Raw genomic sequence first — 25,397 nt, 5'->3', positions numbered from 1 at the left:
ATAAAAATTTGGATAAATGTAGTTTCCGTTTTTTAACAAATCGTAATTAGCGCCTGTCTTGGCCAACCATGTAATAATATAATATTTAAATGTCCTGAACTAATATTTTCATTTACATAATAAGAATTTTTTATTTCTATTTGGTTTGAGTTATAAAGGTTATTCAGTTCGGTAGACTGCTAACAAGCAAAACAAATCTTTTGTCCACAGCAATTTACGGTGTCTGTTTTTGTTTTATTTTAAGGTCAATTAATTTCAACTATACTATAAATGAGTATCACAACGTTGGTACAAATAAAAAGCTAGCCGAAAGTGTTCTCTAAAATAAAATAAAAACGATTGTTTTATTGAGCAAGCATTTATTACGCCTAACTAAATTTAGTTAAATTAATTGAACACATTAGAATGGTGGGAGCCATACTTCAAAGCTTGAACCGTACTGGAGTTTCTTGCGTAGCGCAGCCTCTAGAAAGGCGTCGCGGCTTCCGTCCCGAGGCGCGCTCTTGTCCCGCCCGCCCTCGCGTGCGGTCTCGCGCGCCGCTCGGAGGAACTTTGACACATGAGCTACACTTTCACGAGCATCTTCTACAGATAGCTGAAAGAAATGTTTTTTTAAATGAAAAATTAGGTTGCTTTAATGGTGCCAATAATTTTTTCAGCTTGATGAACTTTATATGTTTTAAATCACGATATCAGAGATTTGCTAGATGTTGAATTTTCTAAACTTGTAAAAATAACTATAATCTATTTATTTTTAAATAAATACAATGAACCGATTACAAATTGCCGCGCTGCTTCGTAAATCCATATAAATAAAAACGCACTATTGCAGCGCTACACCTGCGCTGCAGCCGCACATCAGTTTAACGATCGAAATTATATGAATTTACAAAGCACCATGTCTCCGCGTGAACCGGCGGCTAATTGTAAGTATTAACTTACAATTATGTGCGTGAACACCCGTCTTAGGTGCGTTTTGAATTTGCTTACGACGAAGTGCGTTGCACGCTTGTGACGCGCGTGCAACGCACTTCGCTTTTGAAGGCAACCTAAAAGATCAGTCTTATTTAATTTCACCTGATCGTCCTTCGGTAACGCGTGGGGATATATCCGTACCCACTGCCCGACGCGGCCGGTCCCGCGGTCCCAGCGCACGCCGTTGCCCCACGAGCACGCGGTCATCATGCGCCGCCGAGACGCCGCGGTCGCGTAGCCGCCCCGCCATGTCTCGTCTACCGGATCCGCAGACGGCATGGCCACACTCGTTGTGGACTTAGTAGTAGAACAAGTAAGAAAATATTTTTTTATGCTTCTTTAATAAATTAAGTCAAGATTTTTTTTCTATAATAGATGGCTTTAAATTATAAATTTTAATTTTGGTAGGAATACTTAATTATTTTTAACCAATGTATTACAGAGGTGAGCGCAGCGAGCGCGAATTAAAAAAAAAGTATTAATGTTTTTTTAAACTTACCTGAGATTCAATGCCTTCACAGTTTATTTCAGATGTAGTTTTGTATAACCTCCCCGTTTGAATATCCTTAGGTTTTTCAGACAAATCCTGCAATGAAAATATTTATGATGGATGATGATTAACAATATCCATTACTTATCTAGTATCCATTACATTTCTAATAACCAAACGAATAAAGCAAACAATATCAAAATAAAACATGTAGCGGTAGTATTAAGTATTAATTCTTGATGTGCAAACCAACACACTTTCGTATTTATTAATATTACAATCGATATGGAATCAAAAGAGGTTGATCTGCTTTAATCTTAATTACTCACAGTCATTAAACACCTCTCCGGCATAGGAGCCTGTAAGGTGACGCAGTGGATGGGCATCGCGCGACGCCTGCGCATGCGGCGAGCTCCTCGACGGTGTCCTGTCGCATGTCTGGAAGGAGTCTTCGCTGAACCACTCTCGTCTTCTGAACTACAGCTGTAATATACCCGCACATACACATATATATCTTAATACTATCTATCGATAATAGTCACACAGCGGGCATTGGAGAAAGCTATAGTTGGAGTTTCTCTAAGTGATCAAGAAATTAGGAGATCCGCAGAAGAAACAAAGTAACCGACATAGCTCAACTAGTTGAGAAACAGAATTGGTAATGACCAGAGCAATTAGTTTAAAAAACCGATAGACGTTTCGGTCCCAAGGTGCTAAAATGGTGCGTTCGAACCGGAAAGCGTTGCGATGGCAGCAGGTAGACGTCGACATCAAATCAGCGACTTTCTGATAGGTTTTGAGACAGTACCATTAACGTAGGTATAGTACGCGACAGGTTAGAATGGCAATCGGGAAGGGAACGCCCCACCTTATACCCCGATTGCAGGGTATGAGGCGGGGCGTTCGGGGGATCTCAACCTGTCGCGGACTATACAATAGAAGGCGCGCGACTCTCATGGCAACTCTTGCAGAGCATCAGCTAGTAGTAATTAAGTATTTTGTTTGTAGATCACGCAATCATGATCATAGATATGACGCGCCCCCAAGATTTCAATATGTTACATTGCAATGGATTTCGCGTGATTCCGCACGCGATTAGCCTAAATTTGTCTCTGACCTTTTTTAGAATCGAAAATAAATTTTAAAAAGTTATAGCAAGCATGGAGTTCTTCAAGAAACTTCGTAGGGCTCTACCGAACTAAAACTGTAAGAGCATTAATACCTATATTCCGTTCAATTCATATTTCACAGACAGTGGCGTGCACAGGTTTGAAGCCAGGGTAGGCATTAGTTAGCTAGGAACCTCATCATTGGCAGGTCATAATGAAAAATATGCATTGAGCTAAATTACAACTGTGGTAAGCAGATCATTTATGCCTCTATGACCTGCACGCCCCTGTTTACAGATTATATCGATTAGATAAATTGTGAACTCTTTCAACACGTCAGATTCCTTTCTTTTTTTCAGGGGCCTTGAATAACATAACGGTCTCTTATTCATTCACTAGCTTGATTTGTTTCACATTTAAATATGTACCTGCGCCCGGCCGTAGATGAAGTATTCGGTACATATACTATCTACCTAATACCATTTAAAGATAAGTCGCGTCGCGTCGTGCTTTCAATCTGCGATCTTACCTAGTAAGATTAGGTGCAGGTGTAGGTGGTCCTTGGAGTAACGACAGTCCGGTGTGTTTCATGGGTAAGCCCAATAAATCGAATAGCTCGTGAAGCATTGGTTGTTTCACAATCACGTCGGCTTCGCAGTCCGCCGCCAATGCTGGAGACAAGTTTACCTGAAAGTTTTATTTATTTATTGCACAGATGTTACAAGATGTAACAGAAAGAAGGAAAGAAATTTCCCCATTACAGATAAGCTGTTGTCCTTGCACGTCTGAATGCAATGAAGATGCAATGAAGATGCACGTCATTCCATTGTAGCAGATATATTTTAGTTTTAAGTTATTGGTACATGAATAGATAAATGAATACATACAAAGGCCTACCTCAATAAGCCAGGGCTTCAATGCATCATCGAGTAGCACGTCGAACCCGTAAAACTCGAAGCAATTCCTTGCCGGGGGAGTCCCCGCAGCCTGCGCTAGTAGCGTCAAGGTAACCAGTGCTCGTATTCGTTGCCAAACCAACCACTCTACAGCACCCCATCTACCGACGAGCGCTCGTCTCACTTGCTTGAGTGTCCACTTACAACCTGCGGAAAATGTTTTAGTAACGCCATCTATGCTAACAGATGTCAGAGGCCATAAGTTGGAAAAACTAGAGCAACGGTACCGTCGCGGAGTGCCCACGTCGCTAAATTCAGCGTCCATTTACAACCTGAGAAAAATGTTCTAGTAACGCCATCTACATTAACAGATATCAGAAGCCGCAAGGTGGAAAGTAGAGCAACGGTACCGGCAAACGGCCGCTTCACTTAAATTCAGCGTCCATTTACAACCAAATAATGTTTCAGTAGTAGATACCATCTGTGCTACCACAGATTTCAGAATACACAGTGAAAAGCCAAGTACGTCACGTCCAGTAGCGTACCCGTAGCGCTTGCTATATCAAGTAAAGGCGTATTGTGAGTTTGGTACTACTGGGTAGGAATTCTAAAACCCGAGTGTATCTTCTGATATTTGATCACCACCTCAACCGTAGTAAAATCTTGAACTCGACCAAGGATTAACTTACCACTGCCGATTCGATCCTTACATTCCGCATACCTCGGACCTGTCTTATTCAATGACGAATTTGTCAAATGTCTGTAAGGATTATGGATATCCGATAGCGTGTATTTATCAGTACCTGTAACAAACATCCACAAAAGCCCTATAGTACCTATATTGAAGCAATAATGACCCCGGACCCACCCATACTTGACCGAAGTCTTAGCGATGGTAGCATCGTTAACACACAACATAGTTCTACCACCGCTTCAAGATAAATCCTAGCTCTCTCGCATCACGACGCAAAGAAAGAATCCCTTAGAAAGTCGGTATGAACCCTCCACAGTTGAAAACGATAAAATATTTTAGTTTTAATCATCATCGTCAACCGATAGACGTCCACTGCTTGACATAGGTCTCTTGTAGGGACTTCCACACGTCACGGTCATGCGCCGCCTGAATCCAGTGGCTCCCTGCGATTCATCAGATGTCGTCCGTCCACCTAGTGGAGGGTTCTTCCATATTAATTCAATAATTTTATTCAGCACTTTTGCGGTAGGTACCTACTTATAAACGGATGAAGATAGCAGCTATAAAATTAATATTGTTTACCGAATCGTGCCAATCCTTCCGCATACATATAAGCGGTTAGCGGTCGGTATCCGGGTACACAAACGTACAATCGAAGATCAAACTTGTATCCAGCGATCAAAAGTGGTCGCTCGATGTATCTCTGCACCACGGCTGGGCTACCACATCGCATATCGCATACGCTCTGAAAATAAATTGCATTTACCTTTTCTATATACTCAAATGACGTCTGCAAAGAACAAAGCTCGAATATCTGGGCCATAATTACATGGTCATATTTTGAGTAATTTGTAATACAAGGCAAGATAAAAGGCAAACGTAAACCTGGCCGTAGACGAACATCCTGGCTTAAGAACCTTCGTCAATGGTTCAACATGAGTACAACGTCACAGTTTAAGGCAGCGGTGAACTAAATCCAGCTAGGCCTACCTCCGAAAACTAGCTAAGTAAGTACCTACTAGCTTTTTTCGCACTTTCTTCGATGTGGATTTAAATTGACCTTAGAAACCTTTTTCCGGGATAAAATTAACTTATTACTAAAAAACTTATTACTCTCCAGCTACTTTTGAAATTTGATGCTCTGTTGATGTTGCAACAAATTGCATGAAGAAGACAAACCAACAACCTGGCTTAAAATCTATCCATACTTCTTGCTATCTAAAAACGGAGAATAGAAAACAGAGATTGAATTTAAGCCAAAATAAAAATACAACTAACCCATTTATTATAATACCTACTTGCATCCATTACTGAAACAAAACTTACAACTACTATAAACTGATAAAAATACCATAAGCGCTTCAAGGAATGAATGATAGGTACTTACTTGAAGTTGAAACTCGAAACATTCGCTCATACAAAGGTCAAATACAGACTTCGTGCATACGACTTTAGTAAACAAAATTATGTATGACTGTAACCTGTACGAGTTGTAGTTTTTGAACCTATGAACCGCCTTATCGCGTGTTTACACGTGCTTAGTTTAGGAATTTAGCCCAAAACTTGTGCACTCGGAAGCTATTGCAGACGTTGGTAAATACGAGTAGGTATAAGTACTCTCGTACAGTAATGCCAACCGAATATTTCACGAACAATGCTATTCACATTTTGTTATGGAAACTTATTAGCCGTGTGACAGTATAGTGTATAGTAAAACCTAAGAACAAGAATCGTTAACCTGCTTATACCTACCTACGTATGCCTTTTTTCTTTTAGGGAGGAATTCTTCGATATTATGCCTACTCTTTCTTGAAGGATTCTGTTATAAGTATATCCACGATGGAACGGAGGGGTATATAGGGATATATAGGGGTATGCATATGGGCTAAGAGCTATCCTCCCGTAGTACTTTCTTAGGCATGGTTTACATTATTGGCATAGGACTGATTTACATTGTTTTCATTTAAACTTATTAAATCCTAAAGAGAACTAACCCTAGACCTATTTATTACCTTTTCACAGCCCATCCGCTCAACCGATTTGGACAAAATTTACCTAAGTAGTAGGTACTTACACACATAATTTGCACTCCGAAGACGGGCATAGGCACATATTATTCCGGAAAATCAAAAAGTTGCCCTTGATTTTTTTTTAAACCGAAATCCACGCGGATGAAGTCTTGGGCATTATTTAGCTACTTATGATTTTTGTAGAGTAAAAATGTTTACTGTATTATTACAAAATAAACACAAATTAATCATCAGAGAAGCGACCTCGTTGATTTTTAAAATAAAACTCGTCTGCTTTAGTCCGCTTATCGTTTTACGTACCACTGCACTGCTCTTAAACCAACTTCAACCTATTATCATTATCATCATTATCAACTGATAGACGTCCACTGCTGGACATAGTCTCTTGTAGGGACTTTCACACGCCATGGTCTTGCGTCGCCTGAATTCAGCGTCTAGTCCTGCGACTCGTTAGATATCGTCGGTTCCGGTGAGAGGTCGCCATTCTAGCACCTTGGGCTAGCATCGACTCTCTTTGTCGCTAATTACTTATAATCTCAATATGTATCGGTTTTTCGAACCATATGCGGATGACCTACTGTCCACTGCCACTTTAGCTTCGCAACTTCAATCAAAATCCAGCTAACCAGATGCTGCCTATGTCTACGTGCGATGGTAATGTTTATTTACCCTGAAGAGAAATATCCCTCGACCCTGGCTTTGAGCTACCGGCTTATGTATCCACACCACGCTGGAGCCGGCATCTTCTCCTCGTCTTAAACGTGAGCACTCCGAAACCAACTTCGCGTATTCCAACGGTAGATGAAAGCAGGGCGGGCTGAAAGGAGAAATTCATCTCTATCAGATTTTAATATTCAACCGAGCATAAAGTTTGAAGGTTCAATTATGTAATTGTGAATAAAAGTTCTATTATTAGAATTATGTCGAACTCACCTAAAAATACTAAAACTTTAAAGGGTGAAAAAGGGGTTTGAAATTTCTGTACTCCACGCGGACGATGTTGCGGGAGTAAGCTACGTAGTTACCTATAAAATTCTTTTTTAGGTTCTTAAAAAATTAAACAGCGTTTACTCCTTCCGCTAATAAAACGTCCCCGCATTATAATTATTATTGTTATAAAACAAACCCACGACATTGACTTTTCCCAGGAGCGACACGCGATCTGCGGTACCACTTGGCGTAATTGCCGTAGAAGCACGATTCATTAGTATCACCATAATTTAATATTACCTCGAACTTTCACCTTCGTCCCAACAGGAAGAATTTCTTATTTGACCTTTAAAAGTAAAGTTTCTAATTTAATATCAGAGTTGGTATATTTTAAACTTTGGCATAGACCTTTCTGACTAGACTGCAAATCGCAGTTTACTTAACAAGTATTGGAACGACAATATCGCGTTTCGTTCATTGGCATAATTAATTGTTGGGTAAAGCTTTGTTTCGTTTGCCTCTTATTTGTTCATGGTCTACTTTTAAAACTACGATTAGGTAAGTACAATGATTTATAAATGAATATCTATATCTATTTTTTTTGCAAGATTGTAGAGCTTAATTTTGTTAGGAAATGTCTATTCCTACTTTGTTTAGGTATTTTTCATGAACTTTTGGTAACATTTAGGTACCCTCCTACTCAGATACATTTTCGTACCTTGATCATAATTCGTCGAATAAAAAACCATTTTGTTTAAATAAGTATATTATTTAGATATGCATTGTTATATTCGTTTTACTTAACGAATTTGAGCTTCTTTCAGCTTACTGCAAATAATTTTATGCTTAAACCAATTTCATTAAAGTTGCTGTACGTGGCATGCAAATTTTCATACAAACTTGCTTAAAATTCTTGTACGACGACGACGACGTTTGAAAAAATGAGTTCTGTTCCACCGAATCCTACAAAAGAATTACTAGATAATGTCGTGCTACACGCAACAAACGCGTGGATTCATTCAAAAGCCATGACGTGGAGCGATTGACTCGTGCCCCAAAGAAAATACATAATATTATGTTAACAATTTAATGGTCCTTCTTGCTATTGTAATACAGGCTACTCTACAGTTGTGTGTACATAATGCGATCGACAATGCCACTACACTGCCTAATAGCTTGATATTTCGTATTGGAAAGTTTCATTGCCGATTGATGCTATTTTTATGATAAAATTTGTTAATTTCATGCCGTTCGATATTCATTATAAGCAATAATCTGTAATCGCAGTTTAACTTCGGAAGTTTACAGGTATATAGCATCGGCAACCATTGATCTCGACAATTTATCGCATATCCGTACAGACCTATATGTAGGTAGATATATTATACATAACTACAAAGAAATCTGCGTGAACAAGTTCCAAGTTTTTACATAATACAAATTTGTACGCAGCAGCGTACAAATTTTCAAAATAAGTACCTAGTATTTAACCCGATGAACTGTATTAAGTACCTAGGTACATAGTAAGTATATACATAATTACATGCGTTCAAATAATCGAGATTGCTATTACATGCTACCTTGATTTTCTTTAAGATCGTTATTGTTAAGATCACACGAGTAGATATCAAGATCGTGTACCTTTGACCAAACTTTGGTACTCGTGTACCAAAGACCTTTGGGTTAGTAAGAAATGTTACTTCGTACATCCATGGTATCTACCTACCTACTATTAATTTTATAAAAAACTAGACGACGCCCACAACTTCGTCCGCGTGAATTTAGTTTTTTAAAAATCCTGTGGGAACTCTTTGATTTTCCGGAATAAAAAGTAGCCTATGTCCTTTCCCGGAATGTAAGCTGTAAGAATGTAATTCTGTACCAAATTTCATTAAAATCGGTTAAACTGTTGGGCCGTGAAAAGCTAGCAGACAGACAGACAAACACACTTTCGCATTTATAATATTAGGTAGTATGGATGATAGCAAAAATATTCTCAAGTCTTTGGAAATTCAGAAACCAATATTTTATTTGTGTATTTTTGCCGAAACACAAAAGTATTGGGGTGCAAATACCCTCTCTGTATTCTACAACGTCGATTAAAATTCATGATTTCGCGTGTTGAATTTTTTTAAAGCTTTAAATTGGAAGATTTATGTTTTGTTTATTGACTATTTCCCATTATATTCCCATATCCATATTTAAGAGTCCTATTAAGCAGAAACGCGATGGCAAAATATAGCTTCTGAAGTTTATGATGACAACGTCTCTTAAATGTCATCATCATCACGATGAACCCATCGCCGGCTCACTACAGAGCGCGGGTCTCCTCTCAGAGTGAGAAGGGTTTTGGCCAAGTACGGCAGACTTCACATAACTTTATGGAGAACTATCAGGCATGCAGGTTTCCTCACGATGTTTTCCTTCACCGTTAAAGCATCGATTCTAGCATCATAGAGAATAGAGATGAAGTTTGGTTTACTTTGTAACATTTAATAAACCTCCTTTGCTTTTAATCTGCCGCAATGTGCTTTGAAGGAAAATCATTTCAACTTACCACTTCAATTAATTAACAGTACTACCTACTAAAGAATACATAAAATATTAAGTGATAATGACCTGAAATCGTAAATTGATCCATATATTCTTCTCATGCATCGGAGTAAGCGAGACAAGCTGTCTTTCCGACAAATTGAGCCTCCTTTCGGAATATGATTCATGAACTGAAATTAATCCAACGAAATTATCAATTGTATATTAATTCTGCATATCTAATCGACTGATCAAGTTCCTTAGGCTGACCTTATTTCTACTGGCACAATTTTATAACCAACTTATACCTACTTTCATAGTATCTAACTAAGAGTTTCATCACAATTTCGTTCCAGCAAGATGAAGAAATGTACCCGTCTTTGGTAAGTACAGTACCCGGCCGAAAGTAATGTACATCGGCCTTTAGAATGACATTTCGGCTTGTAGAGCGTTGTCTCTGTCACTTATACCTATATGACATTTTGTCGGTCTCAACGACAGGGTCAACGCTCTACAAATCTGCTATCTCCTTCTAAATGTCGATGTACATTACTTTCCGCCGCGTACTGTACCTACTCTTGGACTGTACCATCACTTTCATTACTTCACTGCCAAGTACATTCATAGGCTTAACCATTTTCTTTTATAATATTATCATAAAATCCTAAATGAAATCCAAATAATTCAAAAGTATTTTATAAGTTATTTTTTAATTATAAGTTTATCGATGAAAGACCTAAGTTATAAACCTGATAAAAATCTTTGCACCTTCAATAATATAAGGTAGGTCTAATACAAATTTTTGACTTTACGAGTGAGGTAAAGAATATAAAAAAGTATAGATACAAATATGAATTATAATATTGTCAGACACGAGCATCTGCTATAAAACTACCAATGTTTGTCACAGCGTCATAACATTTGATTAGGCGTAAGCACGAGAAATCTCAATAGAGAACATGAATGAATTACCTATCTATCAAGAGTTATCTAAAGGTAGCTATTCACAGGCTTTGATTATTATTTATCTGTATACTAAATAATACAATACAACCTAATAAAAACACTGGAGATCACACATTTTCAGAAATTAGTGAAAATTCAAGTATGACATCTGCAGCAGCGTATATACGTGCTGTAAAAATGCGTGAGGTCAGGTTGCTTTCCAGAAATTTGAAGATGGCATGCGATGGCAGAGGCACAGAAGTCGTAGTTCTTGCAGAGATCGGCGCTGCCGTGCAAGAAGTAAAAATACTGTGTCTCTATCATCGCACCAATTCCGATGACGACATGATATGGCAGGCAGCGGCACAGCAGTTGTAGTTCTCGCAGAAGTAGACGCTGCCGTGCAAGAAGTAAAAATACTGTGCCTCTATCATCGCAGAAATTCTGATGATAACATGATATGGCAAAGGCACAGAAGCCGTAGTTCTTGCAGAGATCGGCGCTGCCATGCAAGAAGTAAGAATAGTGTGTCTCTATCATCGTAGAAATTCTGATGATGTCATGAAATGGCAGAGGCAGAGCAGTCGTAGTTCTCGCAGAAGTAGACGCTGACTTGCAAGAAGTACGAACCTGTGCCTTTGCTGTCGCTGAAATTTGCTGAAATGATGATGACATCATCAAAATTTCTTCGATGATTATTGTGGCAGATAGAAAGAGACACAGTTTTGAGTATAATAGAATGAGACTGAATTTAAAACGTCGTGTGCGTTTTCAGTTTTGAAGCATAGCATTGTGCTTCTTGTGGGTCGTCTCTTGGTACTAAGTAGGTACTGGTTGGTAGTTAGTAGGTACAGTAGACAACTGACACAGTGTATTTTTATAAACACTACAACCTCACCTGCCAGTCCCCCAAAGACTTGTAAGAGGTTGCCGGAAAAGCGCTGTTCCTCCACCAGAGATTCCATTTCTCTTCGCAACCGCTGTAGCCCTGGTACATACGCCAACCTCGGTCGATACAAACCTAGAATTATCACGAAATTATAACGCGAATTCATCCGCGGATTTAGATTATTTAAAAAGCTGATAGGATGTCGGAATTCAGATTTTCACAGGCTAAAAATTAGCAGTAATCAAGCACAATCTCGGTACGCCATACGCATACTAATGTATGCGTATGGCGTATTGCGATTGCGTTATTTCTGTTGCATATAGCGGTTGAGCCTTGAGTCAGATATATTAAGCATTAGGTACATAATATTTATTTGAACAATCCTCAGATATCATTAAGTACCTACTATAATCTTTACATGACGTAGCATCAAAATCTAAGATTTCAAAGGGATGAACGGGTTTCAATGCTTCAGACAAATGAAACCACATTGAAGTAGGTATTGGCTTCGTTCCTTCTTTTTTAGTAATCACCATGCTATACCTTATTATGAAAAAATCCACGTCAAATATCCCCCATGTTTTAACATGGTTTTAACGTTGTCGGGGGTTTCGTAGCTTTAAATACAATAGTACCTAAGTATAAAACGTCAGAGAAACGTGATTGATAGTGTGTGTAACTTTGAAACGACAAGTTTTCGTTCTTATACAGCTGGTAGGTAGATGGTACTGGTACCGCATGAGGCATTCAATATGCACCCTTCGTTTTTTCCACTGGTACACGTGCAGGAAAAGCAAACGCATCACAAAATTGAGTTTAGTGAGCCTGTGTCATGTCATGAGAAATTGGTGGCAAATTTAACCCGTTTGAGATCACATCACATTGCAGTGCAGCGCTAAAAAACAGAAAGAATACCTACTCACCTAATTATTTTGTGTGAGGTGTTGTGTAGATGCTCTAGGTGTAAAAAAGCTCTACGAAAATTATCAAGAGCTGTTGCAAAATAGGTACTGCTCAAATTTTGATGGTATTTTCTAATGAAATTTTAGGGGCTCCAAGAGCATAAATAATATTATAGCTTGGTAATCTTTTACATAGAAACTCGTAGGTAAGTAGATGGATATGCGGCTCTACAACTTCTTATTATCAACGATCTCAAACGCGGCGTGATGTTTTATACTTTAGAAGACTTTTAAAGTACCAACCAATCGTTTGTAAGATTAAGATCTTATCTACCTACTCTAAGCGAAACTCCAACAAAACTTACCCTAACCAGAAGACTTGGTCCTGAACCGTTGTCGTTTAGTCGGTAAATAAATGGTTCATCACTATCGAAAGGCTGTCCCATTTTTCTTAGTTTTAGCTATCTGAAATATTGAATATTATTGAATATTACAAAGTATTCAATATTGAATTTGATAAAAAAATGTTCAAATTAGGTACTTACTTACAAACAAAATTTGTTCAAACTTTAAGGCATTTCATGTCGCAGCCAAGTCGAAGTAAAATTTTGCGTACGCGATTGTGTAAATCGCATGCCAACTTATCGTAATAAACGCATGGCATTATTTCATATTTAGAGCCTACATGTCGATGGAGACACGTTTACTGTTTACGTTACGTTCAAGTTTGAGCACATAAACGTGACAGGCGCTCGACTAGTCACGCCGCGCGCCCGGGCCACACTGCTCCTGCGAACATCAAAGACAACTTAGTGATTTATAACTAAAGCTTTCGTGACACACCGCTTTTAGTAAAATCAGTTACTAACTAAATTCCTTTAATAGATGTAATGATGTGGAGGTTTTATTTTTGATCGTTGCACTTGTCATTCATTTATCGACCTAACAAGAAAATTAACATAAAACTTTTGAGTTACCTACCTAGGTTTACTTTTATACAATTTCGATAGGATTTCGATCGAAGTGAGGATCCTCTATCCTCATTGATTTTGAGATTGGGGATTTGGAACCAGTCTCAATACCATTACGACATAACTCAAGGATCTGTTGATTTAAGAACTTAAGTATAACTCCTCGCGGTGTTGAAATCGTGAGCTTTAGAGTGAGCGTTAAGTATAAAACCTATTCTTAAACTCGTTTGGTTTTAAAGTTAATTAACCTAAGAATGTTATGTTTTCACCATACGAGTATTCGTAGGCAGAAAATGGGCATAAAAATTTATTTCCACAGAGCCCAGAGGGTATTAGCAAACCTTTAGATAAACCTACCTATTATATAATTCTGTGCTATAGGCCGATGCGTGATGCTTTACGCTACCGAAAGTTCGGCGCCTGTACTTCCTCTTCTAAGCCCTCTATAATAGCCAATAAAATCCATCTTTCTGGGCTATTCAACACGTCGCAACCGCACACCACAAAGTGACGACACCCGCTGACGACGATGCCACGTACCACGTTTTCGTCGCGTACATTGCTGAACTTAACGCCCGGCGCCGCTGCCGTCCGACTGTTCGGCGCGTTTGGTGTGTCACGCCAACCGCATACCACGACCACGACTACGACCGATAGTTCAGTCGCTGAAGTATCGCCGCAGTACGTTCAGCAGGTGTGTCGCTACCCTCAGATAGATCTATACGTACCTACTTATAATATATTTAACTTTAAGTTTAATATTTGAATAGAAAGGTATTTAGTTTTAAGAGCATGTACCTATAATAAATACTCTTAAGAATTTAGTTATTTATATAAGCCCTGACAAGTTAAACTTCCACAAGTTAAAAGTTATACCAACCTAACTTAATTTGGCAAGCTAGTTTTTCCTTAAACTTACAAAATACGATATAATTAAAGCATGCACTAAATTACGCCAGTTAGTAAATTGGAAATCGTTTTTCTTATTAATCTTTCGTAACATCGCTATGTCATGACAGGCTAATCTTGCTCTATTCACCCGATTTAGAATCAATTGTCATGAACCAAGCAGATTATGCATAGTCGTGTGCATAGTTCGTAGAATATGCTCCTCACGTGCCATTTAAACTCTATGGCTCAATTGTCATGTCAAAAGTACGGTTCACTTTAAATTGAGGATTAAAATCATACTTAGATACTTTTGCATGAAATTTGACATAGGTATAAAATTAAAATAACGCCCTTCTAGCATCAGTTTTCCCCGCCAATTATAATATGGGTACCTTCAAGTCAAGAGTGACTAGGCATCTTCTAGGCAAGCGCGCTCCATCTTAGGCTGCATCATCACTTGCCACTAGGTCTGCTTGCAGCCAAGCGCTAGTCTATATATTAAAAAAAAACCGGCCAAGTGCGAGTCAGGCTCGCGCAATGAGGGTTCCGTACTACAGTCGTATTTTTTCGACATTTTGCACGATAATTCAAAAACTATGATGCACAAAAATAAATAAAAATCTGTTTTAGAATGTACAAGTGAAGACCTTTCATATGATACCCCACTTGATATAGTCACTCACTTCGAAAGTTGAAAATACTAATTATTAGTTCAGGACCACAATTTAATTTTTTTTGTGTGATCTAACCCTAAATTCACGGTTTTCAGAATTTTTCCCAAATGTCAGCTAGAAGATCTACATACCTGCCCAATTTCATGATTCTAGGTCAACGGGAAGTACCCTGTAGGTTTCTTGACAGACAGACGAACAGAGTACAGACAGACAGAAAGACGACAGACAGACAGACAGACAACAAAGTGATCCTATAAGGGTTCCGTTTTTCCTTTTGAGGTACGGAACCCTAAAAATTGAGAAAATATACTCTCCGAATGAATATAGTCTCCGATTTTACGAGTGCTAGCAGGTTAGGTTTTTATAAGCTTCACGATTCTTTAGTCTAATTAGAGAGCAGAGCTCTGTGAGAACTCTGAACTCAGAACTCTAGACCGTTAGACTGCTAAGGCTCTTTACGAACTGGATCTGATCCGAATCACAGAGAATATCTTCAATTCAGAGTATCATTTAGTGACCGGATTAATATTAATATTACTTGTATGAAGTATGGACGCTTGCGCACTGCATCCGATCCCAGTCGGGGCAGGTGTAGTAGGTACGCAAACAACATCCGTTGAAACAGATCTGAATTTTATCAACGTCGAATCGGATGCAGTGCAAAAAGATACTAACGGTCTACATTCTAGACTCTACAACAATAATAATTGTAGAATCACTAAGTAATAATCTAAAGTCTAAAAGAATCAATAAATGACACTTCCATCTTGGGTATTTAATAGGTAGGTACTTACTTGGGTAATTACTTAATTCATAAAATTATATTGTCAATAAAACGCTCATAAAACGTTCTCTAAGAAGTTATTGTATGGGGAAGTCCTTTTAAAAGTCAAGTTATAATTACAAACGCTTATTTTATTATACACTATTTAATGGTTGGTACCTACCTATAAATATTTACCTACTGGGTATAGTAATAAGTCGATATGAAGGTTAATTTTAGGGTTCCGTACCTCAAAAGGAAAAAGGGAACCCTTATAGGATCACTTTGTTGTCTGTCTGTCTGTCGGTCAGTCAAGAAACCTACAGGGTCCTTCCCATTGACCTAGAATCATGAAATTTGGCAGGTAGGTAGGTCTTATAACAGACTTTCGGGGAAAAATCTGAAAACCGTGAATTTGTAGTTACATCACACAAAAAAAATTAAATTGTGGTCATGAACTAATAATTAGTATTTTCAATTTTCGAAGTAAGATAACTATATCAAGTGGGATATCATATGAAAGGTCTTCCTGTATCTGTACATTCTAAAACAGATTTTTATTTATTTTTATGCATCATCGTTTTTAAATTATCGTGCAAAATGTCGAAAAAATACGACTGTAGTACGGAACCCTCGTCAGACAAATCTTACACCTACTACAAATTACCTACATAAGAATAGGTACTAAGCGAAACTAAATTAGATGCTCAATAAGTTTATAATTATTTATTTAATGAATAACTTCATGAGATAATAATGTTCACGGAAGTTAGTACATATATTCAATCTATTCCACCTTTCCCCAGTAATTTATATATATATAACATAGGTATTTACAAATCAGATGTGTCATAATAAATTATTAAATCGTCGCTATCTTCAAATAAACGTCGACCACAAAATATATTTATAACTTACTTATATTAAAGTTGAAATTCAAACTAAATAGATCTAAATTTTTCAGCTATTGGAAGCTGAAAAATGTTGACATTTAGGAGATTATTTTTGTGATTCCGTCTCAGGGTCAGATTTTCTCTTCTCCAAGGTCACGTGGTAGTCGTCAACAGCTTTCATCATGATGTCCAACTTAACTCTTATGTTCGGTATGGGACCTTTTTCTGGCTCTCCTATGACTTTCAAATTTCGTATTATCGATGTTAATGCAGTCTTAATTGATGTCAGAGCATATTGGTAACCTGTAAACATAATAACATGGTTAGCTCCACGAATAGAACACTTTACAAAACTTTCCGAATCTACACAACTTAGGAGTTCAGTAGGTACCTTGCAGCATCAGAATTGAAGAGTTAGGACTTAGAATTCAATAACAAATGTCTATTCTCGGCATTTACAATACGATTTCACCAGGAACAGTTCCTGAATCTCAATGGTTTAGGAATGCTGTACCTACCCTGTATCGTCAGGTTTGAGGAGTTCGGACTTGGAGTGTAAGCATGAAGCCGTTGCTTGATACCTAAAATATCAATTCACTATCAGAAATTTCCGAATCCCCACGGCTTAGGAGTTCAGTACCTTGCTGCATCAGGATTGAGGATTTGGGAACCGAAGTTCAATAATGTAGTCTATAATTGCTACCTAACATAATATTGCACCATCACCTGAATCACTATAGTTTAGGAGTGCTGTACCGAGTTGGGACTTGGAATCCAAGCATGAAGTCGTTGCTTGGTACTTACAATATTAATTCACTATGAACACTTCCTGAATCTTGATAACTTAAGCGGGCAGTAACCCTGCAGCATCAGGATTAAGGAGTTGGATCCGGAATTTTTATGGGACTACTAAGGAAACTTCTACTGTTGATTTAAAAAAATATGCAAATCAGTCCAGAAACCTTGTGAAAATCGGTGTAGGTACATACATTTGAAAAAAAACGAGCTGAATTAAGAACTATACCTCCTTTTGGAAGTTGGTTAAAAACAAATCTCAGCTGGGCTTGTGTATTTAATCCTTAGTATACCTATAACCTGCGCAAGCCGCCACGTTACTTTTTTACGCGCTCTATAAAATAATAGTTTATTTTAAAGTTTTTTACCAGCAAAACAACAGCACTCACCCACACAATTTCGAGGTCCATTACTAAACGGCATGTAGCTACAGGCGTGCTGCAACTTGAAGCGTTCAGGAAGAAACCGATCGGGATCGAAATGCTCTGCATCCGGACCCCAGTACTTGGGATCGCGATGAACTCCAACTATTGAGACAACTATGCCAGAACCACTTGGGACTGTCAGACCAGAGCCAGCTAAAAAAAATTACTAATTATGTATTTAGAACAAAAAGTCCTGACTCTTAACTTACTCACGAAATGGTTTCATTTATCATTTTTACATAATTGTTAGTAGGTACTTGGTGTACATCAATTGGGGTTTATACGCAGTGGTACTCTCATGCGTTTTTGGATCATCTCTTTTTATAGAAAAATTTGAAGTTTCTTCGATTACAAACTTTTGGTACAATATCTCTAACCACTAAATATTAAGCCAGCACAGCAGGACTCAGTTGTATTGTACTTGATTGTATATTTAAACAAACGATTTTTTCATTTTTTTTAAAACTAAGTGTCTGTTCTATTTTATAATAAGTAATGTGGTTTCATAAAACTTACGTAACGTAAACTCTGTTTCGACTTTCCGAATAATAAAAGGCACAGGAGGGAACAACCTTAGAGATTCCTTCACAACTCTATCCAGATACTTCAACCTAAGTAAGTCCTCCTTTACTAACGGGCGATCGGAATCTCCAAACACCTCTCTTATCCTAAAATTAAAGGTATGGTTATGATCAGGCAATTTAGATCGTTACGTCGAACTGCGAACTTCATGTGAAAGTAATGTGAGGTTTGAAAAACTGTTTGTTTGTTGGTTTGTTCTTCAATCACGTCGCAACGGAGCAACGGATTGACATGATTTTTCGTATGGGTATAGTTAAAGACCTGGAGAGTGACATAGGCTACTTTTTACCCCGGAAAATCAAATACTTAGTTCCCACAGGATTTAAAAAAACCTAAATCCATGCGAACGAAGTCGTGGGCATCAACTAATTCGTTATATTTGTTATGTATAATGAGGAGTAACAGCACCTCAAATAGGTATAACATATATCACTAAGGTTGTGTATACAGGGTTACAGGAAAATAGGACACGATCCCGTTAAGAGGTTATAGTACAGGACATTAACTATCAAACGACCCCTAAAGTGCTTATGTGTATCGTTATCGAGTTATTCATTTTTTTATTTTTTTCTTAGTAAAGGGCTGTTTGCCACTTTAAAAATTAATAAAAAAAAGGAACAATGTTTTTCATCAGATTTTTTTTATTTCTTGCTAGTACATATCCTTGTTAATAATAAACAGTTATAAACCAAGAAAAATCTTCAAGCATTTTAAAATTACAGACCAAAAACTGTACAAGTTTTCAATTTTTAAATTTAATTCTTTGAATAACTTGCAAATTTTCTGTAAAAATTACTGTGGCACTTATCCTGCGGATTATTTTAAAAACATCTACGTTTCATTAGCTATCCATTGGTACCAAGAAAAATATAAAAAAATGAATAACTCGAAAACGATACACTTTTGCATAAGCACTTTAGGGGTCGTTTGATAGCTAATGTCCTGTACTATAACCCCTTAACGGGATCGTGTCCTATTTCCCTGTAACCCGTATATTACTTACTCTTCATATAACTTTTCCTGGATTTTTGGATATTTTCCCAATAATTTGAGGGTAAAACACAAACAGACCGTAGACGTGTCTGTGCCAGCGATAGTTAGTGTTACGATCTCTTCGCGAAGCTCCAAATCTGTGTAACCCTTTTCGCCGCCGGATAAAGTGATTAATAAATCAAGAAAACTTTTCCTTTGATAATCACCTAAGTCTGCAAAATAATTTTGTATTCATTAGATATGTTATATTTAGGTATACTTATATTTTTTAATAAGTATACTGTATAGCGAGCAAACGAGCAGGTGGGTCACCTGATGTTAAGTGATTAGCGGCGGACTAAGGTGCCAGAAGCGGTATTGCTAAGTGATGCAATCGTTCTGTTGTTTTTTTTGTGAAGTATCCCCCGGAGTTGTTTGTAAACGGAATATGTAATAATAAAAGCTCAAGTGAAGTGAGCTCTAATAAATTTTTCACTTGCAAGCGAAGTGTTCGCGATTTCTAATAAGAGTAATAAGTTTTGTAATACAAACTACAACTACAACAAACTAAGTAGATTCGAGAACGAACTGAAACTATAGTAAATTAATCATAGTACATAGAGTACATAAGGCTAAGTAACCGCGCGAAACTTTTCCTTCCATTTTACAAAAGCAATGTGCACTCCTAATAATAGAGGTCAGAAAATCAGAATCTAGAATCACTGAATAATATCTATTGCGAGATGATTGCGAGTGTACTGAGCACAGCTTCTTATAAACTTTCAATAATAATTATATGCATGCTAGTGATTTGACTAAACAACTAAACATATAAGCTAGCGAAGCGAGAGTAAATTTTTTTTTAATTCTTGCCATTATGGTATTTATAATTACTTTACTCTTTAAATTTTTTTACGGGGGCTTCCAAGTGGTTTCACCTGGTTATTTGTTTAAATATGAACTCATAACACATACCATAGTGACTGTCAGCTTCGGGTTGATTATGTTTTTCATTCTTTAACTCATCCCTTTTCTTTCGGATTACCTAAATAAAATTGAGACATTAAGAACACGTTACTTCTATTAATCTAATGGTAAGTACTTAGCTACTAGTTAGGAAATCTATAAATAGAGAAAATATGGCCTGAATTCTTTCTACTCTGACTTTCAGTGTATGATGTCTATACTATAGACCCCTATGGGTCTTGTACGTTGATGCCACGTGTTAATCGTAGTACCTACTGCAACCACTGTGGTACAGTGGGTATATCTATTTTATTTATTCGTACGCACGACTGACGCGACTGATCTACAGCTTATAGAAATTCTGGTCTATTTGGTACTTGAGTACATAAATAGGCCATAGTTCCCTTCCCAGATTTTTGTTTTAGTTACGTACCACATCTGTAAAGTCATGTAGAGTTTTAATATATTTCTGGTGTTTGGGATATTGCGGGAAGAATTTGAACAACCAGTCAGGTTGCAGCCACAAGTGGAAGATCCTTTGGCAGACGATGTTGAGAACGTTCGCCAGGCTCGTCAAAAATGGTGAATTTGAGTTCGTCTGCGCCTTTATTTTCACCCCCATCGTTGTTTCTGAGGAAAGATTTTGAAATTGGTGGAACTTGCAAAAGGTTTTTGCGTTGACTATCGTAATTTTTACTGCTTCAGTCTAAACTAGAACCGCAGTTTACATGTAGATAAGCACTGCAGCAGTCTGCATGGGCCTCTTAAAGAGGCCGTGGAGTTGTTATATGTAAATACTTATTGCGATTATTTTCTTAAAGAGCATCCGTCAATATTCAAAAGCGCTTTATAAAAGTTCATTTAAATAAAAGTATCTAAGTAGGAACCTACATGCAGGATGCAGTAGTTAAAAATTCGCAATCCTTTCCTTTCCAATAATCTTGCATAATTGCAGTTAATCTACTGCAAATATCAAACAGGTAAATCACGACTTTTCTAGACTAAAAATCCCCGTAAATCAAAGTCTTACTTCGCGTGTACCTTTAATGATATTATAAACGTAGATAAATCAACGAATAACGTTGCCTTGAATACTTCTGTATCTAGAACGACACCGTTAATGTATCACACGTTCCGAAATACCTAATGTACCTACATAATTGCCTTGCCTATCTACAATATCGATTGTACGCACTGATTGTACGTGACAAGTCAAGATGGCAATCGGGGTGTAAGGCGGGGGGGACGCCCCGCACACCCGCACGTCACCTAGGCTATCCCGCACCGGGTGAGCATGGGGGTAGTGCGGGTGTGAGGGCCTCCCAATCCTGACTGCCATCTCGACCTGTTGTTACTTTCAGGCAGCGCCCTCCCTTATCTAATGATAAACTTACCACACACGGAATCCAAAGAATAAGATGATACAAAAGGCCAGATGTTAAAAGGTCCAGATCCGCACATACTGATCATTCTTTGCGTAAATATTTGGCTTTGCTCTGAAAAAACTTCGATAAAGCTTTCAACAATTTTGGGGCTAAACGTTGGTACTAGGATTTTTCTTCGGCGTCTCCAAATGGGAACTAAAATATAACAATACTTAAATAATAGTAGGTACCTACATAATTAATAAATGAAATGGGTACTACGATATTTTTTTAACGTGTGGGGTAGTTATATGTATGTAAGTGTGTGATGTATAGTAAAAATAATAAATAATTAAAAGGAATTATAAGTAACGGTCCGTTCAAGCATCGACGAGTAGTTAACGTTGCGCTCCTTGCGAATGTAAGTAGATATGTATGAAAGGGTATTACGGTCCGTTCGTACATACATCCGTAATTGAGGATTCTTTATCAATATTTTGGACTTGCCTTTAGACAAGTTTAAAAAATCCATTAAAAGTATGCTCCTGAAAAAAGCATATTACACAATCGAAGATCATGTAAATGATAAAAGAGCGTGGATTTGATCTGCAGCCCGTTCCAGCAATGCGCGGGGCTGCAACTACTTTTTTATATGTATGGCATAATATTGTATTTCAAATCTTTGAAAAGAGCAACCGAGAGAGCTTTAAAAAAACGATTAAAAAGTCTTTTTAAAAGTTTAATTGAATAAAAAATATTTTTATTTATTTATTTAAAATAACGTTTCGATATTCACGAATAGATTTTCACTTACTTAAGTAATATTTTATAAAACATATCGTGTTTTAATAACAAAACAAAAAGTAGAATTCTGAATTTACCACCAAGAAACACCGAAAGGCGATTCGCAAAAAAAGATTCATCAACACCACTTAATCATTTTTCACATACAAGGTGATTTACCATGATAATTCATCATGAAGAATTCGTATTTTTAGGGTTCCGTATCACAAAAAAATTACGTTATAAAATGTATCTAATATAAGTGAAACTATCGAATCGTTTTTAACAACGAATAAAAGTAAAGTAAAGGATGTAGTGTCAACCGGATTATTAGATAACATGATATACATTTAAAAAAACCTAATTAAACTAACAAACCACTCATAAATAGTCCATAGGTGACGGCAAACATTTAGAATGCTCTGAAGTGGTGAGGAGTCGTTGCATGAGCATAACAGGTATCAGCGAGAAGCGGGAGCAGAGTATAGAGCGCCCCCTGCCCTCGACCCGGGGAACATCGAAAGGATTTTTGTTTTTGTACTATCGGTAAACAAGAACTTCAGAGCATTCAAGAAGTTTGGCATCGCCTGTAGTTACTTACCTGGTGCGAAAATGCCGCCGTTGCCGATTATTTTTCGTAAAAATCTATGGAGATCATCCTTTTCCATGGACGTTTTCAACACCATCTCCAAGTCCACGGGATTTACTATTACTGATAAGTAAAAAAAACTAGGTAAATAGGTATTATTTAAAAAAACTTAATCATCCATCCATACTAATATTGTAAATGCGAATGTAACGTATTAATAATATTATAGTCCGGGCAAAAGAAATATTCCAATCTGAACACAAAGGGTTTGATTGCGCATTGTAAAAAAAACAGATCTCAGCTGTGCCATGTTGCAACTTCAGATTGGACTACATCTTTGGCGCGCACTTTCTGTCTGTGGGGTTACACAATAATTTACACGTTACAATGCACAACAACCACTTTTCACTTTTACAATATTTTTGTTTTTCTATCTCTTTGTGCTCACTAATCTTTGCCGATAGGGTAGTAGTATTAGCCACACCAGAGACAATTCAGAAATTATAAATTCTCAAATTGCCCTAGCCGGGAATTGAACCCAAGATTCATCACACACCAGGGAGGTCGTCAGAGTATCCATCATGGGCATGTCTTTTTAGTTAAAAAAATATTGCTTACAGAAATAAAGAATGTGATTAAGCCAGCCTCTAATTACGCCATCATTCTCCATAGCTTCGTAGCTGAGTTGTTTCAAATATGTCATTATATCTGAAAATATTATTATTATTAATAGATAGTTAGGGTGTTAATTAATATCAGTTCTGTTTGAAAAAATATTTTACGTTTACAATTTTTGCTCTGCGATAGGTACTACTACGTACGATCAAAATAACGACTCTACTTTTTAGGGTTCTGTACTTCAAAAGGAAAAAAAGAACCCTTAAAGGATCACTTCGTTGCCTGTCTGTCTGTCCATCATCTGTCCGTCTGTCGTGTATGTCAAGAAAACCTATAGGTTTTCAAGTTGGCCTAGAATCATGAAATGGCAGGTAGGTAGATCTTATAGCACAAGTAAAGGAATAAATCCGAAAACCGTGAATTTGTCGTTACATCACAAAATAAATTGAATGAACAAATTATTAATTAGTATTTTAAATTTTCAAAGTAAGTTAACTATAAAAAGTGGAGTATCATATGGAAAGGGCTTTACCTGTACATTCTAAAACAGATTTTTATTTATTTTTATGCATAATAGTTTTGATTCATTTTTAATTTCGAAAAAAAATACCTGCGTACGGAACCCTCAGTGCGCGAGTTTGACTCGCACTTGTCCGGTTTTTTATTAATTAGGTAGGTACATACATTATTTATCATAAACTAACACTGAATATCTATAAAAGAAAAAAATCTAAAAATATTAGACCACGTAAGTAGTTATATCGTTTAATTTTAAAAATCATACCTACCTTCCGTATTTCCCGACAATTTATGTGCTATACCAATAATTGGCAACTCATCTTTCGGATGTGGAACCTTTGAAGCCAATTCATACATTCTCCTCCTTCTAAACCTAAAGTGCGCAGTCCATAGCACTAGCACCACTAACAATAGCCACAAAATCATTGTGCGATTTACTATTAAAGATTTATAAAAGTGACTGTTCTAAGACTAGTAATTCTCGTGGAGAATGAATGAACATAACTACGAGACAAGCAATTTTTAACGTACGTATCGCGTATTAACATGAAAGAATAGCGCTACGATTTATATGGACATTTTCCTTTGACCGCGACGGTTTGCGAACAAGCTGACTAGGTAGTAGGTACCAGTCTAGGGGTCGTAAGTTCACGGTATAAAGCGTGTAACCTTCAAAGACGTAGGAAAAATTGTCTTAACTACTTAGATAGGTACTTGTTATTCATGGTACATAGTCGATGTTCTGTGTTCATACACCACTTGTCACTGAGGCTTCTATGACATAGATAGAGGGTGTTATTATTTTGAAAGTGGTTAGTGAAGCGAAAACATAAACCACTAATTTTTAAAGGTATGGATGGCGTAGATTTTGGAGAAACAATACCTATTAAATGTCTTTGGGCAACTTGCTTTAGTTATATCACTATTTCTTTTCGGCATACAATATAAATATAAATAAAAATTATTCAGATACAAGTTAGCACTTGACTGCAATCTCACTGTGGTAAGTGATGATGTAGTAGTCTAAAATATTATTATAGAACTAGCTGATTCCAGCGGCTTCGCCCGCGTGGGTTTAGGTTTTTAAAATCCCGTAGGAACTTTATATTTTCCAGGACAAAAATAGCCTATCCGTAGTAGCCCGTCCCCGGGATGCAAGGTATCTCAGTACCAAATCATTTAGTACCAATTCACTTCGTA

At 37.3% G+C, this 25,397-nt stretch overlaps 2 protein-coding genes across 4 annotated transcripts; both read right to left on the bottom strand.

Annotated features, from left to right (window-relative positions):
• Positions 1-353: 353 nt before the first annotated feature.
• LOC117982427 (probable tubulin polyglutamylase TTLL2) lies at positions 354-13,164 on the bottom strand. Of its 3 annotated transcripts, none has more exons than XM_034968785.2 (13): positions 12,938-13,164; positions 12,758-12,857; positions 11,500-11,622; positions 9,744-9,847; positions 6,864-7,011; positions 4,747-4,909; positions 4,160-4,273; positions 3,472-3,677; positions 3,104-3,261; positions 1,795-1,948; positions 1,475-1,561; positions 1,078-1,272; positions 354-595 (listed from the first exon to the last, which is right to left on the bottom strand). In XM_034968785.2, the coding sequence occupies exons 2-13, from the start codon at positions 12,836-12,838 to the stop codon at positions 401-403; spliced, it is 1,728 nt and encodes a 575-aa protein (XP_034824676.1). In that variant the 5' UTR covers positions 12,839-12,857; positions 12,938-13,164; the 3' UTR covers positions 354-400. The 3 variants fall into 3 exon arrangements, with proteins under 3 accessions (XP_034824676.1, XP_069354642.1, XP_069354641.1); XM_069498541.1 differs by having other exon boundaries at positions 1,117-1,272; XM_069498540.1 differs by having other exon boundaries at positions 12,942-13,164.
• Positions 13,165-15,979: 2,815 nt separating this feature from the next.
• LOC117982429 (cytochrome P450 4c3-like) lies at positions 15,980-24,823 on the bottom strand. Its single transcript, XM_034968788.2, has 10 exons — positions 24,467-24,823; positions 23,679-23,768; positions 23,073-23,183; positions 21,719-21,904; positions 20,758-20,954; positions 20,334-20,403; positions 19,390-19,591; positions 18,321-18,472; positions 17,769-17,957; positions 15,980-16,887 (listed from the first exon to the last, which is right to left on the bottom strand). Exons 1-10 carry the CDS (start codon positions 24,621-24,623, stop codon positions 16,691-16,693), a joined length of 1,551 nt encoding a protein of 516 aa, XP_034824679.1. The 5' UTR covers positions 24,624-24,823; the 3' UTR covers positions 15,980-16,690.
• Positions 24,824-25,397: the final 574 nt, after the last annotated feature.

This window comes from Maniola hyperantus, chromosome 5 (assembly GCF_902806685.2).
Source record: "Maniola hyperantus chromosome 5, iAphHyp1.2, whole genome shotgun sequence".
Taxonomy (NCBI): domain Eukaryota; kingdom Metazoa; phylum Arthropoda; class Insecta; order Lepidoptera; family Nymphalidae; genus Maniola; species Maniola hyperantus.
This window is presented reverse-complemented; position numbering and strand designations above follow the sequence as displayed.